This window comes from Sturnira hondurensis, unplaced genomic scaffold (assembly GCF_014824575.4).
Source record: "Sturnira hondurensis isolate 20B ecotype Veracruz unplaced genomic scaffold, ASM1482457v3 Scaffold0025370, whole genome shotgun sequence".
In the NCBI taxonomy this organism is placed as follows: Eukaryota; Metazoa; Chordata; class Mammalia; order Chiroptera; family Phyllostomidae; genus Sturnira; species Sturnira hondurensis.
The window spans coordinates 7,534,993-7,555,428 of NW_028098001.1; the positions used below are offsets into that span (position 1 = coordinate 7,534,993).

Below are 20,436 nucleotides of genomic sequence, written 5' to 3' on the forward strand. Positions count from 1 at the left end.
TCAGGTCCTCACAGCACTATAAACCTATGTTTCCAAAAAGAGTATACAATTAAGTACAGAGGGGAAAAATGTCTTTTTCTACTAAATTTATCTAAAACTTTGTTATTAAACACTCCCATATTGAGGTTTAAGATTCAAATGTTCACTAGTAGGATACCCAATCAAAAGAAGTTTAAAGACCACTAATGTAGACAATGGCCCTATTGTTCCCCATGGATTTTAGGTACTTCTTTGCACCTAGAAGAGGCCAAACACTTAACAAATGCAGATTTTTTTATTAACCCAATAAAATCAAGAACTCCACTTAGTTATTGTTGGGAACTGCTCTGACTATTCTGACATTGCCTGAGTCCCCATTTCCATCTGGGAGAAGCACTTCCTGGCTTTAGTCCACTTAAGCCTAAAAACCTATGACTGGGAAAGCTGTGCAGCTCCTTGCCAGCTGGAGTGGGATCTGGGGTGATCGAGCGTAAGAAAGAATTTACAAAGTCCAGTGAAGTCTGCTTTGCTAAGAGTGCTTTCATTCATATGATAAGGGTACAAGCAGGAAATGAGTATGTCTCCCAAAGTTTTTTCAATCCCCTTACCTGACAGACACTGACTCAGACTAAGTCCTCAGATTTCTTTTATTTATTTATCTTTAGAAGGGAAGGGAAGGAGAGAGGGAGAGAATATCAATGTATGGTTGCCTCTTATTCGTCCCCTGCTGAGAACTGGCCTGCAACCCAGGCATGTGCCCTGACTGGGACTCAGATTTATTTTAAATGTTATCTATTGTTTGATCCTTGCTGCCTGACATTGATTGATGGGCTTTACCTGTGTTCCTGTGTATTACAACCTAATAAAAGCCGTTGAAGAAGAGGTTCTTGGTTCTTCTACTCTGAGAGATTGACCACTTCTCCTCCCCAAGCAGATCATGTTTTGGTAGTTTCACTTTCATGGCAGATGGGGGGGGGGGGCGGGAAATGGACACAACACTTTGCTGGCAAGGCTGCCCCCACAAAGGGGCATATTATATTTGGAGAATAGAAACTGATTTCTTCAACAAGTTGCTCTGCTTGTAATTCATAAATATGTATTGATTACTCTTAAAAGATCCACATATATTACTCAAAAAATTCAAAACAAATTCCCTCTACTGCTAAACAAAGAACCCTAATTAACACATTCTTTAGTAAGGCTATTACTCAAAATCTCCACTACAATGCTCATATTCATTGTTCTGCTTTCTGAAGTTTAGTTTCAAATGATTAAAATTTATTATTATAAATACCCCCTGTACCCTACAAACCAAATTTCAACAACCAACAACCTATGTACTCCTTCCAGAAAGAAAAAGCAATGCTTTGGGGGGTGTTGGGTTTGCTTGTTTTTTAAAATTAAATCCTACTTATTTGACTTGGGTAAGTTACTTTACCACTCTGTGCCTCAGCAGTCTACATATAAATAGGGACAGTAATTACCTATTGAAGAGGGTTGCTGAAGATTAAATGATTTTCTCTCTCCCCACCCCTTCTCTCATATACTCACTTTTGTTTTATATGAACTACACATATTTTATCAAGCTGAGTCCTTGCCTGCCCTGAACATAGGTACCAATGTCACAGTTGAGATGCAACAAGAATGGTCAGGAGTAACCTAATTTTGGCAAGTAATGGCCTCTTAATGAGCACAAAATTTACTCCTCCCTTCAACAATTAAAAACCACCTATCCAAGGAAAAAAAGGGAGATAAACATTTAACAAAATTTAATTATTTATGATTTAGTAAAATAAGGCATGGCTCCTTCTTTTAAGAAGCTCCAATTTGTGGGGTGGGGATGAAAAGACAAACACAAACAAAGACAAACAATACAGAGAAACTACGATAAAAGCCAGAAAACACACACAGGCCAATAAATAAGGATGAGGAATATGCCATTAAATTCATTTAGGACTATAGGAAAGCCTCATGAAAATATATCAATACCTAATAATCTCATCAAAGATTGATGAAAAGAAATGTCCAGAACTGGAGTTGATAACACAAGGAAACACTAAAGGAGAAAGCTAAAGAAAACGCGAAGGTGTCGGAGGATACGTACACTAAACTGTAAGAACAGACTATAAAGGGCAAAGGCTTCAAAGAAAATAAGAGATATGGTTGCCAGTCAGCCAGGCTGGCCCACTGGATGTCTTTGATGTAGGATACAAGTGAGCTTAAATTTTATTTTTCACAGAATAACATTTTATGTGGTGCTTACTTATGTGGTGGACACCATGCTGATGTCTCATTTAATCCCCACAACCCTACGAAATAGGTATTATCATTTACTAGGTTAAGAAACTGTGCCCATAGCTAGGAATGATAGCACTGGGATTTCAACTCATGGTGTCCAACCCAAAATCTGAACTCTTCAACACTGCACTGCCTTTTAAAGTCTTTAAGAACTGAATATAATATTCATTCTTTGAAAAGACAACAAATAAATAACCTTAGTGACAATACAGTTGATTGGAGAAGACAGAAAGTACCTTCATTTAAAAAAAGATTTTGTTGTATTTTCGTGTTGAAAGAAACTAAGTGGCCACTGATAACATATGAGATATAACCAGAGAAGGATACAGTAAACCGTGCATGAAAAAAATGGACAGAACTTGGACACTGGGCTATGGAGACGAAATGAGGGGGAGCTAAAATGGCTCAAGATTAGATTTTGGAATCTAAACTTTGAAGGGGGTGGGAGGTGCTGTCACCAATACCAACAGGCTTTCTTTCTGGTGGAGGGTGGAGCAGTGGAAAGAAGAGTGGATGAGTTCAATTTCAGACATGTTTACTTAGAAGTACCTACTAAACCGGGCATGGAAGAGTTTCACAAATGGTTTGCAAGTAGAAGACAAGGGCAAAGAAAAGTGGTAGTGTTTAAAACAATAGACACCTGGCAATCCTAACCAGCGTGGGTGACAGAGGATGTCCAGAGTGGATGACTGCTGAAGATTAGTATGTAAAGCATGGATTATCTATCAGAGCACTATGATCCACTTAGGGAGCCTTGTGTCAGCTGCCACAATGAGGTGGGGAAAATTGTTGACACTCACTACTGAAGAATGAAAAGAAAAGAACATTGCCAAAATCTTCCCCCCAACACACACACAGAGTGAAAATTTTAACTTAGTCCTCTTAAATATATGAATACTAATAATTACTGTGAACTTCCAGCAGGCAAAATAGTTACTGAAGACGTGGGATAATAGAAAATATATATTGGTCTCTGCCCCTAGTTTCTGACAGAGCTCCTAAAGCCCTTTTAATTTCCTAAGTGATAAGACCACTACAAGCATCTCTTGTTCTAATATTTGTCTTTGACTCCATTCCTGACATAGGACTCCTAAAACTCTAGTAAATTCCTAAGTGATAAGAGCACTTTTGTTCTATTGTGGGCCTGGAAGGCTCCTAGAGAGAAAAGAGGTAAGTCACCGGAAGACCAAGTCATTATTAAGAGCTTGGAAGTTTGAGCACCACCCCAAATCCTCCAGAGAGGGGAGAAGGGCTAGGAATAGAGTTAATAATTAATCATGCCTCCATAAAAATACCAATAGCATGGGGTTCACAGAGCTTCCAGGAGGTTAAACACTTCCACACAAAGAGCATGACATACCACAACTCCACAGAGACAGAAGCTCCTGCCCTTGGTACTCTTCCAAACCTTGACCCACGTATCCCTTTATCCAGTTGCTTGTACGTATTCTTTATCATACCTTTTAATAAACTGGTAAACATAAGCACAGTAAATCTATCCCCGAGTTCTGTAAGCCACTTTGGCAAATTAATTAAACTGAAGAGGAGGATGTGGGAAGCTCAGATTTAGAGCCCAACTGGTCAGAAGCATGAGTGATAACCTGAGCTTGTGACTGGCCTCTTAAGTGAGGGTGGGGAGGGGCAGTCATGTGGGATTGAGTGCTTAACCTGTAACACCTGTAAGATGTCTGACACTTTGGGTGACAGTTGAATTAATTTACAGGTCACCCAGCTGATGCCAGAGACTTGCTTGTTGTTGCAGGAAAAAGCCCTCATACATTTGGTGACCAGAAGTGTTTTGTAAGTACTAAAGGAGACTCACAGGGAAAAAAACTTATGGTAGTAAAGAAGTGAGTTTTCCCTTTAAATAAGACAACTAAGGAGCAGTCATAAAGGTATTATCAGGAGAGCAGTGTAAATAAATTGAAGGAAGATGAAATTAAGATGGGGTCACAAATATTTTTAAATTCCCATAGGGTCTGAACTGGTAGCAACCTCAGCCTACAGCCATGAGTCCAACATTGTCAGATCTTCTGATTTTCCAAGAGAGCCTAAACATTCTCATTCCAACATGATTTTTTTAAATGCTGACAAGTAAATATTCTTAAAAACAGTATGTAGGCACATGAAGTAGTCAGAGCTGCTGGACTGCTACACAAGTCTACAGTTAATAAAGCATTAAAGACATGCCAAGCAAGTGACCTTTAAAAGAACACTTGCTTAAGTGTGGTGAAAGATAGAGTCTAAACTGCAAGGGAAGGTAAGAAATGAAGGCAATAAATAATGGTACCTTTCCAAAAAGTCTGGCAATCATTTTCTAATGATTAGAAAACAAGAGTTAAAGAAAATCTCGTTTAGAATAAGAGAAGTCTCTTAAGTGGAGAAGGGATTAGAGAAAAGGGAGAAATCTGAAGACAGATGACCAGAGTGACACACACACACAAACACCCCCCTCTACAGGCTAAAAGACAGGAGTGATGGAAAGAAAACTAAGGAAGACAGAGGAAAGTGGATAGGTTTTCTGAGGGAGTGAAGATCAAGTGCACAGATAAAAAGATACACTTTCCAGAGAACCACTACTTCATTGCAAACCCAAGGAAGAAAATGAAAGATCCAGAGAAAATATATGATGATGATGATTTGGGGGAATGTATATGGCTAGGTTTTCTTAATAAATTTTCAGAAAGAATTAAACACATTAGCACTGGGTATATCTGTGGAACTGTTTGTGCCATAAGCTTTACTAGTATTTACCTGTTATTTTGCTGTGTATAATGCACACTTTTTTTGCCCAAATTTTTGAGGATAAAATAAGGGTGCATATTATACGCGGGTATAATCCTGTGTATAATGGGCACAAAACCATGGGTGTGCATTACACATGACAAAATACAGTGGTATTTATTGTTTCTATCATAAGGTACAATTTCTCCATTATACTACATGCATGTCAAGAGCTACGCTTCAAGAGAAATAAACTTATTTTAAATCGTAGGTTCAATAAAATTAGTTTACTTACTGTGCCTTAGCATGTAAGAATAAGCAGCACAATTAAAGGTCTTTCAAAATTAAATATATGATTATGTCTCTAAAACAAACACATTTCATTATCTCTGGGAGAGTACACAGAAGGAAGCAGTAGAATGAGGAAGAATAAGAAAAACCCCCGTTTAAGAAGAAAATGTCACAAAAGAAGTATGCTTCAACTCCCTTTACATCCTCCTAGCAATGCTGCTGATATATTCTAGAATAAGACTTGTCAAACTGTTCTGCAGAAGTAACTTTTCTGTTGTATACACCAGGCTATCAAATAAGATTCTGGGGGAAAGGGAGGCCCCCTAATTTCTCGAAGTTTGAAAACTACTACCTAGATGACAAGAAATTAGAGTATATTAATGTTTTTTATGAGGGAAAATTTCAGATCTAGTCCTCTTAAATTCACTAATAGCTAACATTTACCATGAACTTCCAGCCTTATAATATGCGAAGTGCTCAGCACTGTGTGGTAGTTGATACTGATACCCCAAATCTCAAGAATCTCTTATATAGATCTTGTTTTACTTAATGGAAAAAAGTACACTCTAAATTCTTTTATGTATACTTTGATAGCTCATCACAGATACTGTGAATTAAAGGCCTGGGATTCTAAGGATATTTGCTTTAATTTGAACAAAGCTGTCTATTTTTGACTTATGGCATGCATTTTTAATTTTTCTTTGTTTCTTTATCCTTGAACTGGAGATGATATAGACTTGTTGTTGTTATAAAAACTGATCAAAGACACAGTTATTTAAGATGACTGTTGTAATATAAAGTGACACTTTCATTTGCACCTAGAGACTACTTTAGAAATATACTTGATGTTTTCTATATAATGGCCTAGTATAATGTTACAGCATTAATAATTCTGTAATTTTCAAGTCATCCACTGTCATTACTTTTAAAAATATTAACTTATTTACCAACTGGTGTGAAGCTTACATTTTAGAGAAAGAAGGATTAGATTTCATTATAAAATATCTTTTTGTTTTGGCAGCGGAGGGCAGAGTACCTGCTGCGCATGAATGTGTCAAATCATTGGCCTTACAATTGAAAGGTTTTCTTTTTCCAAAACTCTATTTATCTTTAGGTTTTAAATCTTTCAAAAAGATTTAATTTATTCATTTTTAGAAAGTGGGAAGGGAGGGAGAGAAACATCAATGTGTGAGAGAAACATTGATCAGCTGCCTCTCACACACCCCCAACTGGGGACCTGGCCCACAACTCAGGCAAGGAACCAGCAAACTTTTCAGTCTACAGGATGACGCCCGACACACTGAGGTACACCAGTCAGGGCTTGTGCAAGTCTTTTAATTATTTTCCTAAAATATACATCCTTTTTCCAAAATTTTAAACCTAGGATTCCAGAGTCTGGGGTAAGAGAAGCTACTATTTATTACATAGAAACTAAAAGTATAAATTTTGAACTATGATTTTAATTCCAGCTATGTTACTTTCTTTGGGACTTAAGGCTTGGCTTTATGCCTGTGTCCTCATCCATCAACTGGAGGTACTAATATTATCTGCCTTAAAGGGGTTATAAAGGCCTAGTATTTTCACTGGGCTCAAGCTTAAATGTGTATTTTATCCCATGCACCAGTATTTCTCAAATTGGGTTCCTTGGAACACTGGGTTTCTAGCATTTACTGCAAGGCATTTAAAATTGTATTTTAACTATGTTCTTCCTAAATAAAATGTAAGAATGCTCTGCATCAACTCGTCTAGAAAGGGCACCTTGTATCTTACAACTGCTTGCCTCTGTGGTTACTACTAAATTGAACTCAATAATCCCCCTCTAAAAGTAGAGTTTTCCAAACTGTTGGTAACATCAAGGTGCACTTTTCAACTCTCAATGCCAAAAGAGAAACAATGTATCAAGAAGCTCTCCAGGAAAACACCACATAGTTAAAAGTTACATGGGGTACAGGACAAACACATTAATGAAAAAAAGAACTTTCCATTTTATAAATTAAGCTACTCACATGTTGTTGTTGTTTTTTAAATCCCCACCCAAGAACATTTTTTCCCCATCACTTTTAGAAAAAAAGGAAAGGAGGGGGGAGAGGGAGGGGTAGGGAGGGAGAGGGGGAAGAGGAGAGAGAGAGAGAGAGACAGACAGACAGACAGACAGACTGAGAGACGGACAGACAGAAAGACAGTCAGAAACACATTGACATCTATGTGAGAGAGAAGCATCGATCCTTAGGTTGACTTCTCACAAATAACCAAACCAGGGATTGAATCAACAACCTGGGTATGTGCACAGTCCAAATCGAACCTGCAACCTTTTAGTCCATGGGACGATGGACTATCCCACCCATTGAGCCACACTGACCAGGGCATAACTGGCTAATTTTAAGAACTAGATTTATGTGTGGGAGTTGTGAAAAATAAGGTGATTTCTCAACTTTGACAGAATCTCAAGGAAAGTAAGTCCAGCAGCAGTTCTGTATAGTATTGAAAACCCTTGGCTTTGCAGGTTAGTCATATAGAATATTACGAGGAGCAATTGCAGAATACCTTTTCTCTTTCCCCAATTTAATTTAGGATCAAAAAGTATCAAGGTGAGGCAAGCAAAATGTAAAATTTTCCTTTGCTAAAATTGGTAGAAAAATGAAACTTACCATTTCTAGCATGCAATCACACTAATAATGAACACTTTAAAAATTATTTCCCCTGAGCATTACCTAAACTTTTAAAATTTAAATGACTTATTACTCCCTTAATACCTAAAGTAATTATCACGAATTAACAAGCAAGCCATCTTTTCTTCTGATTTGAAGTGTCCTACAAATTAACTTAAGATATCCCCTAATAGTCAAAAGAAAAAATACTAGTTTTTTAGGAAAAGTGATCAAGTATTTTCAAAAATCTTGACCCTATAATTAAAGCTAAGCAAAATGTGCAGATAAAGTAATCAAAATGTATCAAACAGATGAAACAAAAATGTACAAATATTTTAACTACATAATTTAAATACTCAGTGGCTCTACTAATAGTTTTAATTTAACTTTTCTTACACTAATAAGGCACTAAGAATAGTTAGTAAAGGTACTATGGTCTTTAGTACTAAAGGCAATAAGAATTTACTGACAAATTCTATGTCAGTAAAACCTTCTCTAATACTTCATCCTGAAGTGCTTTACCTCCTACATTGACCTCTTTACTGAAATTACTACACATAAAATTAACTTATTCCTCTAAATAGTTACCAATAATTAACTGAATAATTAGACACAAGAACAGACTAGAATTATTATATTATTTGAAACAGAAAGCCATGGATTTTACATGCACAGCTACGAAATAACCTCAAAAACCACTAGGGGACTATCTTTGTGCAAGGTGACTAGAGATCTAGGATGGGAAGGAGATCAATTTTTTGTTGCATTCCCTTCCTCAGTGTTTGAATTTTTAAAAACCATTTCAATGTACTACATTTTCAATTTTAAAAACAGAACAGAAAATAAAGCAAATGTGTTATTTAACAATATACTATCTTTTGATATCTCTGTCATCCTTAAGTAGTATTTAAATTTTACCTTATTAGTCTATGAGGTCTGCCCAGGAAGTATTCAGCCATGTAATATGAAAGAGACATTTACTGAAGATGATACAAGAAACATTGTACACAGGGCAATGATGGCTCAGTCCCCTTCAGAGTAGGCACCTTGGGACCTCACACAGTTTTCCCAGTGTCTCTTCCACTGTTCAAAACACTGCAAAATCCTTTGTTGGAATCACCATCAGTCTGAAGTATCTTCCCGATCAAAACACTTTTAATTTGCATTTAGTTTTCATTTCACTTAGTTCTGTGAAAAGCCAGAAGTCAGAAGGTTGCCAAACCTTGTCTGTAGGGGGCTGAGTGACCTGGGTCATTTGACATTTCATGCAAAAACTCTGCACCAGATGTGATGCATGAGCCAATGCACTGTCCTGATAAAGCTGCCAATCATTAGTTGCCCATAGCCGCAGCCTTCTGAATCATCTGAATAGTTTCCTAGGAGGAATGTTTAAGCTTCACGCAAAATTTGATGGAGATTTGTTGCTCTACTCGTTCAGACACTTTTGAGTGAGCAGCACACATGCTCACTCAATGGGGTCTACTGTCTCCACTGACTCATACATTGAAGTCACTGCTCACACATACGCAGTCCAGTCCCCTCTCCTTGGCTGCCAGGTTACATCCATGTCATGTAAACCTCCTTATACTAACAATGGCTGGACTTTTTCTGGACAGATCTGGTACATCTTATTGGCTTCTCCTGTATCTTAAATCCCTTGCTAACATCTGAACTCAGTTCCTGCATTAAATGCCTTCCTAAAAGTACTGATTAAATTATATCAAAAGGTCAAATATCTGTTTAAGTCAGAACAATTAAGTATGTTTAATTTGCTACCCTCTTTAACCTAGTAAAAGTGAGTTGTTTCAGTAATTTTTTAAATAATTGCTTGTAATTCCTACTAAGGAAGTATTAATTATCTTGGTCTTGCAAGCTCACTATAAATTAAAATATAGTTGAACAGCACTTACCTGGACCTGTTCCAGATGAACTACATTTCTTAATATAACTATATTATCTTAACATAAAAAGAATATGATTTTTTAAAAAAATCTTCCTATATTCTTTTTCATTCTGTTCAGTTTCTCAAAGGGCATTGTGGGTATTTAGAGAGAGAGATGAACTGTCTTGCTCACTTAAGAAAATTCAGCATCCATGCCCCATAGGAACTAAATGCCAGTATCACATCCCCAGTCACTGCAATGACCAAACAACTGACCCCACTTACTTCCAAATTCCCTCAAAGAGAGAAATGCAGCAAGAAAAAGCACTGTGCCCAGTTAGCTGAAAAACACTGCTTATTGAACTAAGGTATAAAAAGTGTAAGTGTGTGTGAAACACACCACACACTCTTCCACAACTGCAAGTCAACCTTTTAAAAACTATGATCAGACACGAGAAGACAAAAGACCAGTAAAAGTCATAACTTATTAACTAGTCAGCCATCTCACTACATAATACTATCAACAAATATCAAGCCCCCCAAGATATCCTTCCTCAACTATTACAATAGTTGAACTTTTAAGTTTAAAATCATTTTAGAACAATTATGTTGGAATGCTTTTGTTTAAATTCCTCCAAAAAATAATATTCCACTGTACTACACCCATCTCAGAAACAAAGGATATAAATTACAGTTAATTATTATTATCTGTCTACCTTCCCTCCAGAGAATATAGGCTCCTGGGAGCCAGGATTACCATAATCATGGTTGCCTGGCCCCTAATACAGGTATTCAGTAACAATGCATGAGTGAATGAATACTGGCTTAATCTAATACAATAAATAGTCCAAGAAGTTCCAACCATAATCAATTTTTATATATAGTAATGATCCAGAAACCAATGCAAGAAATTATTTTAAGAAAACCAATGAGTCAACTACATTACCTAGATTAAAGCTAGCTTGTAAAGATACAAGGAAATTTAAGATTTTTTGACAGCCACTCCCAATACCCCCATCTTTTACTACTTTCCTCTCCTCCCAACTAAACTTTAAGCAAATGTTGATGTAAATAAGTGGGGCATGCTTCCAGGAAGCAACTCAATATAAAAAGCAAACAATACTTACAGCACTAAGATAAACTTAGTATCTTTCATTGCTATTTTACTTTTTAGAATTCAAGAAACCTGTTATTATCCTGACTCACTCAAAAAGAAAGAAAATCAATACACTAAAAAGTATAAGCATCTTCTACACTTGTAGATTTCACTATATTCTTCAGAAAGTCACCTTTTGCTGAGGTAAAAATTCAAAACATAAACTTAATTCATCTGAAAATAAATGCAACAGTGAGGATTACGCAAGCTTGAAACACCAACACTTACAGAATATTAAATCTGAAACCCATTATCTCTGACAAATGTATATCCTTTCATCTTTGCCTTCTTCAAGTATTGTGAATATCCCAGTTTTACAATGAAAGCTTGGACAGAAAATGTTAAGTGATAATCTTAGGGTTAGAAACCAAGACAATGTCTTGAGCAGCTTTTAAACTGCTCCAATAAATTCTATAATTGTTAACCACTACTTTGCTCAACTCATTAAAAAGTTAAAGAATATTTTTAAAAATACAATTATGTTTCAAGTTACTCCCACTTAACAAGTTCACTAACACAAATAGGTTACTTTTGAAAAATTATACAAAATGTTCTAGAGAAGAATCAAACATCAAATACACTCAGTACCTATTTAAATAATGGAGACCACTTTCAAATGCATTTAAATTATTGTGGGACTTTGGTGCATGAAATATTTCTTTATTTTTCAAGTCCACAAACCCAGCATTTGTTTTACTAGTGTTTCATGTAGCACTGGTTAATAAAAACAATTTATGTGTTGTAAGACTAATCACTTAAAACTAATAAGGAAATTACTTTCAACAAATTACTTTCGACAAATACTGATAAAAAAGGATGCTGTTTCATCCATTTTCAATATTTTTAAGTGATAGCTCTATAATGTTGCACACCCTTAAAAAATTCAACTTGCATCAGGTTCCATTTTCCCAGAATTACTAATCCTGCTTATAAATATTGCTGGCCAAGAGTATTTAGAATAATTAGCCTTAAACCCACCAGTGGACATTGTTATCTTGGGGAAAAAAAGTCTTTCAGCAAAGGGAGACTTTTAACACTTTTCGCTGATTAAAAAAGCTGACTTAACTTATAAATGAAAGACTTCCTTTTATGGGCATCTTACTGAAGTATATTGTTATATCTAAAATAAGTCTTTATATCTAAAAGACCAATTAAGAATAAGTGGGTATTGTCAGAAATTGGAAAATTCCAACAATTCTCTGAAAGAAGAATTCAAAAGAATGACAGGATGTCTAATTTTGCCACAGGTATTTACCTCACCGTTACCCTAGGAAGGCTTTCACACTGCCTATATACACACCCTCCTAAAAAAGCCACTTATCACACAAAGTTTCGTGTGTTTTTTTTTAAGATAATGAACCACCAGAAAGTTATTAGTCACAATAATGTACATACAGCAATGAAGAATTTTTTTTCTATGGTCCCAAGTATTCCTGATCTTTCCAGGCAAAGATTTTAGAACTTGGACGGCTAGAAATTAAGTGAAATGTAATCTACTTTGAAATGCTAAAATGGTCCACCATTGTTCCACCTTAAATTCAGCATCTTTCCAAAACAACTTCTTTATGATGTATTCACAAGCTAACTCTAAAGGTGACCTGTATAAATCGTGTCTTTTTCCTCAAGACAACCTAACCAAAATCTTCACCACAACCAGCAACAACTCCTTGAAATTTCAGACATAACTGGAAGTTTTGTAACCAAGTCCAAATGTAAACCCACAAACTCAGATTTCTATCAAAATGTTATCATTCTACATCCTGGTTAGAATGCAATTACTGGAAAGCAGTGTCCTTGTGCAAGAAAAGGAAAGGTCTGGAATGGACCAGAGCACAGGTCCACAAGAACCTCAGTTCTCTCAGTTTCAAAGTAATAGGGGCGTGAGAAGATGGGGGCGGGGTGGGAGGTAGGGCAGAAGCAACCCTACCTCCGAGTGGTCCACTCGAAGGGTGAAAGGAAAAGGGAAGTGGACTGTGGAAAAGCCGACCCACAGGGACGTTCGAGTCCAGAATACAGAGAGACACCTCCTCTCTAGCGCAGAGAGCAACCTTTACCATGAAAGTGGTGCATCAAGCGAAGGCAGGAGGACACAACCTCCACGCCCCTCACCCTAACCTAGCAAGAAGGGTTCGGCAAGAACTGCTCCTCAGAACATCAACAAAGGCCCCTTCAGTCCCAAGGCGAAACTCGAACAACAAAGGCCCGCAGACAGCGAGGACCGGGCCGGGGGCGGGACAGATGAAAGCTGGAGTGGAAGCAAAAGAATAAACCCGAGGGGGCGGAGGCCCGTCGGAGTGGGAGACAGAAGCGCAGAGGCGGGGGGCGCGGTAATCCCCAGTGTACAATAAGGAGGAGGAAGACGGGGACTTGGACTCCATTCCGCCGCTACCCTCTCCCAGCGATGGAGAGGGCTCCAGTCCTCTCCGTCTACATCTCCTGGGCCTCGGGGACCGCAAAGCCCGAGTTCGGGGAAGGAAAGGGGAGGGGGATTTTCCGCCCAGACCACAACTCCCTTCCCCCAGCCGGGAGGTGCGGACTACAGCAGCCACAACGGCACCCACACAAAGACGCCTTCCCTGTACTCCCCGCTTCCACCCCGGCAGCGGCTACAATGACTACAAGGCAGAAAGGACCAATGCTCGGCCACCAGGCGCTCGCTCGCCCTCTTCTCCTTCTAGCTGGGGGGAAGGGGGAGGGGACCCCCAGGCACTCTCACCTGGCACAGCTGCTGACAGTATTCTGTGGCCGCTTCCACGGCCGGCACCTGGCTCTCCCGCAGCTGTCGCTCCAGCTCTTGGAGGCGCTCTCCCAGACGCTGCAGTTCCGCGACGCATCCGCCTCCGCCGCGACTCAACCTCTCCTGCTCGGCCTCTTCGTCCGCCATCTTCACACCCCGCTCCGTCGCGTACGCACCTGGGTCACGTGATAACACAATGCCACGTTCGGAGGGGTCACGTGCCGAGCGCGCTCGCACGCCGCCGAGCACGTACAAAGGGCCCGTTGGGGAGGCTCAGGGGCGCGGTGGGGAGAATGGCGCGAGGGAGCTTGGGGGGAGGTGAAGGGTAGGGGAAAGGAGGAGGGCGGGGCTGGGGCGGTGTGGAAAACCGCGGTTTACTTTCCCCGGGCGGGAAGTGGCCAACAGCGGCCGAAAGGGGCGGGCCGCTCAGGCCTATTCTCGGTCACGTGGGCTCCTCGATCGAGGGAAAATCCTGGGGAGAGGCTGCCCTTTAGAGCGTCCCGATTCCGGCGTGGCTTTTCCCACTCCCGAGAGTCTCCCACAGACATATGCCCCATTTCCCCAAGAGGACCAGTGTGGGTCGTCTCGGGCAATGGTTGCATTCGCAGTTGGCCTGTAGGCAAGCCAGAGACGGGAAGAAAGGGAAGATAAAATACCTACCCATGGACCTTAAGCGTGAGAACCAAAGCGAGTGTATGAATTGTCAAATTTGCCTGGCTTCTCACCAGACTGGGGAGGAGGAATCTAGTGTCTGAGGTACCAGCTCTCGCTCCACTCTCCTCTTCAGCCCCAAAACGCCTTTCCCCTGAAACGCGACTTCTAGGAGGTGGAGGCAACAAAGAAAAATAATAGTTGCGTCAGAACAGAATGAAGTTCAAATCTTCTTCGGGAGAACGAAGCAAACTCCTGAAAAGCATAGCTTGAAAAATTAGAGATTAAAATTGTGCACATTGTAACAAGAGGACCTTAACCACGAAAGAATTTCTAGAATAAGTGATAGCTGACTAATCCATTTCGCTGTGATTTAAGATTCTCCTACACACTATAGAAATCATCACTGAAATATATGAAAGAACTTAAAAAGGAAGTAGGTCAAGAAAAGAAAAAAAACAGCAGTAAGGACGCCATTAAAAATTACAATGGAGGAGGAGAAACTGATGCTAAAATAAAAGAATTATAAATTCAACAGTACTTTTTCCTGGGCTGTAAATAGGGCTAGCATTCTGGACCATATTTTATTTACAAGCTGGAAAGAATGAATACTTGGCACTTGAACAAAACAGTGGAAGAGGTACTACAAAAATTCAAGTGGTTAACCCTAAAGTTCAGAATAAAACAAATACCTTGTTAGTAAGCACATAATAAGGCAGGAGGCTTATCTTTCTTACAACTGAATGGTCTACAGAAATTCACAAAGATATTGAAGAGACATCTAGTCTTTTCACTCTCATACTTTAAGAGAAGTATATTTTTCTAGTATAGGCGTTTAAGATAAAAATAATTCTACTGTGTGCAGCATCCTTTTCAAGAGCGTTCTTGTATTACTAGAAAGTGTTCTAGGTAGTATGTTATCCAGAATGAATGTTTTGTAATCCATCAGTGGTGGGTTGTTTTTGAAGTGCCATTATGTATGTAATGTGAGTGTAAACCAGTTATCAGCTAAAACATTAGTACAATACGTGTGCTCATACTACATATTAACAAGACAGGTTCTTCACATATTTACTTATGGAAGCTGAAGAGAACATTCAAAGCTAAAGTACAAAGATATAAAAGACAGGTTCTTCACATATTTACTTATGGAAGAAGCTGAAGAGAACATTCAAAGCTAAAATACAAGGATATAAAAGTACCACTGAGACCTGGCTGGTGTGGATTAGTAGACTGAATGCCCACCTGCAAACTGAAATGTTGCCTGTTTGATTCCCAGTCAGCACTCCAGGGTGAGCCAGGTCCCCATGTGGGGGTGTGTGAGAGGCAACCAACCACACAGTGATGTTTCTCTCCATCTCTTTCTCCCTCCTTTCTCTCTATAAAAGTATAATAAATAAAATCTTTTCTTAAAAAGTACCATAGAGCTGAAAAAGCAGCAATTAAAAAAGCTAATGGATTTTTAATACTTGCTGCTCACTTTCCCAAGTACTTTAGATATCCAAATCAGGATTCTCTAATTTATGTTACCTTAGGATGCCAGTGAAAATATAAAAAGTGAGAAATATGGGATTAGCCAAATGTACCAGTAAATCCAAGGACAGATAAGATATCAAAGGTTAGGAAAGCATATTTTCACTTCAAGTATAATGGCTTACACCACACCTAATTTATAGAAAAGGAGAAAATAAAGGAAAACATATGAAATGTTAATGTTTAAAACATAGCCTGAGAATGGAGGTCATTCCTTACCTCCTGCCCAGGATAGTCCTAAAACCAAGGAGATTTGATTAGCAAGTTGATTCTGAGCACTATTACTGTCTTGCAAATGTCGCTCAGCATAGATGACTAAGTCTTCCATTCTTATTCGGTATCTTTAAGACTTATCTTCCTTGGGGATTGGTTGGGGGAGGAGGGAAATGGAGACAACTATACTTGAGTAGCAATTTTAAAATAATAAATAAATAAACAAATATCCCTGGGGAAAAAAGGGACCTAGCTTTCTGTTCCCTCAGTCCTGTTTCAGAGTGTAGAAATGTAAGAGCTAGGAGTGAATTGTGTAATTATTTAATGATTATTTATTGAGTACTTCTGTGCAGACGTTGCTTGGTGGGAAAATCAAAGGTGAAGAGAAACTATCCCTTCTTTGAGGAAACGTAGTTTTGTGGAAGAGTGACCTGCAATGGCAACACCTACAGTAAGTAGGTTGTATTAAGTGTTGTATTAAGAAAACACATGTAGATTAAATGCAGAACAAAGTATTCTAAGGTGCTAATTAGAATGTCCACCAAATCGCTGTAAAAGTACAAGTTTTTAATTAAACGAGAAGGATTGGATATACTATCCCTTAACAGGTTGACATTGTCTTGGAGAGCTCAGAAATAATCATTATTACTCATTGAAGAGGCCTATCAACAGGTACACATCACTTATTGTACCTAAGCCCCAAGCTGCCAGTTAATGGGAGTCATTACGTAGATACTTACTGAGGCGTTCCTGAGGGAATTCGGAGGCCCATTCCATCCGGAAAAGGAATAAACTCCGGGGCCAAGAGACTGCGTCTCAGGGGAGCTCTGCTCGGCTGGCGCCCGTACCCATTTCAGACACTGTACGACTGCTACGGACTTGATATAACCATATCACTTCACCAAGAGTCTTGATTTCAGAGTAAATCTGGGAGAGAAACAGACCTCTACTCCACCCCTGCTATCACTAAGGCTGGGAAGACGCGGGGGGGGGGGGGGGGAGACAAATGTCTCTGCATGCGGGCCGCGCGTGCCTCCTGGCTTAACGATTTCCCTGGGCTGCACCGACGCGTACTGGCCAGTGCACATTTTCCCCCCTAGCATTCTTGAAATAGCAGGGCCTACCAGGGGCAGGAATGTAGCTGGTTTGTGCCTGCTAACAGAGCTGGGGGCCGCGTCAGGGATGCAGCCAGAGCGGCATTTGCAGATGACGGATCCCTCGGGACAAAGGCCCTGAGGGTCATTCCGACCCTGGACCCACAGAAACCCCGCAGCCCGGCCGGTCCCTGAGCGCTGGGGGAATGCGAAAGGCCAGGAGGTGGCGGAGAGAGCGCGCCTGGAGCTGCTGCTTTATCCTTCTCCGGCTCTGTCCCTGGGTGGGCCCCGGCCACCAGGAAGGGCCGTGGGATTATAGCCCGGCTGAAGGCTGGCTCCGCTCCGCTAACCCTGTCTGTGGATCCCCACTTGGCGGAGGCCAGACTGGGCTCGTCTGGCAGCCGCGTAGGTGCTGGAGCCGCTGGTCCCTGATCCCCGGCGCTCAACGACCTCCGCCCTGTCATTTGCAGCCACGGCTGTTCCACCCAGAGGTGCAAATCAAGTCCGCCAAATGGCTGTGGCTCCTGGTGGCCGCTCGGGGCCTCCGGACGGAGAGATTCTAGACCCTCTCCAGGGAGCGGCGGGGCGCTGGGCCTGTTAAACCGACCCGCGGAGTCTGCATCTCTGAGGTCAGAACGCGGGCTCTGCAGCTGGGGCTCGCAGACTCAGTCTGCACACTTCGCAAGGGCTGGGCGACCGGGCGCACGACACAGGCCACCGCCTAGATCTCAAGGAGTGAGGGCTGGAGTCTGTCTGGGGCTCAGTCCAGTTGAAAGTCCTCCCCAGAGTCTGGGAAGCAGTGCTGTGGTCACAGACGCAAAGAGGGAGCACGGGTAAAGCCCTAGTGAAATCGGTTAGGTACACCACACTTTTCCAAGGGGCACATTTTCCTTGACGGGAACAGTGAAGCAGAGTCTAATCAAGTATTGAAAATACGAGGCAGGTGCTATATCACACAATTGAAATTATTCCAAAGACACAGGAAACATTGGACACACATTTAAGAGGATTAACTTTAGTCCTCTTAATGTCTTCCCAGAAAGATAGCAGCATATATATTTAAATGAACAGGTAATTAGCCCTGGCTGGTGTGGCTCCAGGGATTGAGCGCCTCCTGCCAAGGAAAGGGTTACTGGTTGGATTCCCATTCAGGGAATCCAGTAGTCCCTGCCTACTGGCCGGGTCCCCAGTAGGCGGCGAGCTAGAGGCAACCACACATTGACGTTTCTTTCTCTTCCTTCTCTCTCTAAAAATAAATAAATAAAATCTTTGTTTAAAAAATGAACGGGTAATTAAATGAGGAGGGATACTTGTACTGCCTATTTCACAAATGGCAAACACAAGGCCCGCAGCCGAATCCCGCCCTCCACGTCGTTTTAGTCCGCCTGGCACCTTGCTTGTTTCTATTGGGTGGCAGCCTCAAGCTCTCCCTTACCTGTTAAGGAGTAGTTACACTTATGCAGTCCTAAAATTATATTTGGCCCTTTGAAGGCAACCTCGAAGCTGCTGTGTCCCCCAGTGAAAATGAGTTTGATATCCCTGGCCTATTTGCATTTTTTTCTTTCCATATAAAGAAAAGCCAGTGTGGGTGAGAAAGAGTAATAACATCTCAAAGAAAAATGGTTTTAATAGGGCCTTGGTTTAATAAAGCCTTATAAATTAATCAAGTGAAAATAATTGAGAAATGAAGCAAAGTAAAATTTGGTAAGGATAAATGTGTTATGTTACATATTGTCTCTCTAGAAAATTCTTGAGTTGGTTCCTAGCAACCTCAAAGTTGGTTCCTTCTTTCCTCAAAGAAGCAAGGAAAGAAATGTAGATAGTGCCTTTCTTTACTTGTCTGTCTAAGTTTTAATCATTGTATCTCATTTACCTCTTTGAAAATCTATCACAGAATATCACTTTTGTGGCATCTGATTTTTAAAAATAGAACTGTCAAAGTGTGGTGAACTTGGAAATGTACAGGTCCCTCTCCACACTTTAGGACATCAACTTCTGAGGAGTTTTGTTGAGTTCGATGATTCTTACAGACATACTCTTGAATATAACAATAATAATGATAATAACAATTCAATTAACATCAACTTGAGTACTCGGTATTATATTCATATACTGGACCAGGATCAGTTTCACCAAACACCCCCTATCACAGCTTTACAAAAATGTTCTCACTATTCCTATTTCCCCAGCCTCATCCTCTTGAGTTCCTCTCTCAGAGCTCCACTGTGAAACCTTCCTTTGCTTGGGTTCACTGAAGTCTGGATACATGTCACCAGAGTGGATTTGATGATTTCTTCTGCTTTTGCTAAGCCCCCCTTTCCACACAGAAATGACCACTCCTTAAAACTCTGGTATCTTTGATTTATAACTTACTGTATTTTGATTTGGAATCTCTCATCTTGCCTCTTATCATAGTCTATAGATAAGCCTTATTCACAAGCCTGTAAGCCCTTTGAGGGTCCTCAATACCCTTTGGCACATTGCAAAGAAATGATGTTAACTCTGGACAACATTAATATGAAATTTCATGATATACTGTGCTTTAGTTCAAATGCCCATTGAACTAAATTCAATTCAGTTTACATTTGGCAGTTATAGATATGTATTTATGCCTATGCTCATTATCTAAAATATTCTGACTACATAGGGAGAACAAAGATGCTCTCCAAACTTTAAGAGCTTTTTACATCTGCCTGTTAAATATTTGAGGATCTATGTTTTATTAATAAAATTGTCTGTAATAAGAAGTTAAAACAGTATAATCAAAATGAGACAAGAGATATGCTCAGTTGTTTCACTGTAACAGATAAATGACAAAACTGTGGGCTCTAGCTTTCCTTCTCTTTCACAAAGTTAATCTGTACTTTAGGTCCAGTTTAATTTTGTCTCTGCTTTTACATTTTGTCACAGTATTGATTTTTTTAATTTTCATCTCAAGAGATTCTAAATCTCCAAGCCAAATGTTTTCTTACATGACTGAGTCTTTTCTCAATTTTTTCACCATGAGTTTACCCACTAATATCTAGTGCACTATTTAATATGGAACCTGCTACCTTCCTAGAAATCTAAGGAGAAAATAAATGTAAGAAGATTACCCCTGACTTTTTCTTCAGGATCTGAATTATCTTAGAGCAGAACCTCTCAAACTTTAGGTCACTTAGACAATTTGACTGAAAAACAGAATCTCAGGCCATAGGTCTAGAACGTCTGACTCAGCAGACTGGACCCTG

General features: G+C 39.9%; 1 protein-coding gene across 2 annotated transcripts in view; it reads right to left on the reverse strand.

Moving 5' to 3' along the window:
* Nucleotides 1-14,028, reverse strand: part of ZNF292 (zinc finger protein 292) — a 100,119-nt gene extending 86,091 nt beyond the window's left edge. Inside the window, exon 1 of one of the 2 annotated variants that reach the window (XM_037039414.1) lies at nucleotides 13,695-14,028. In XM_037039414.1, the coding sequence (XP_036895309.1) occupies nucleotides 13,695-13,862 (168 nt within the window). In that variant the 5' untranslated portion in view covers nucleotides 13,863-14,028. The remainder of the gene's footprint in view (nucleotides 1-13,694) is intronic. The other variant, XM_037039413.1, reaches the window with a different exon arrangement.
* Between the last annotated feature and the right edge of the window lie 6,408 nt (nucleotides 14,029-20,436).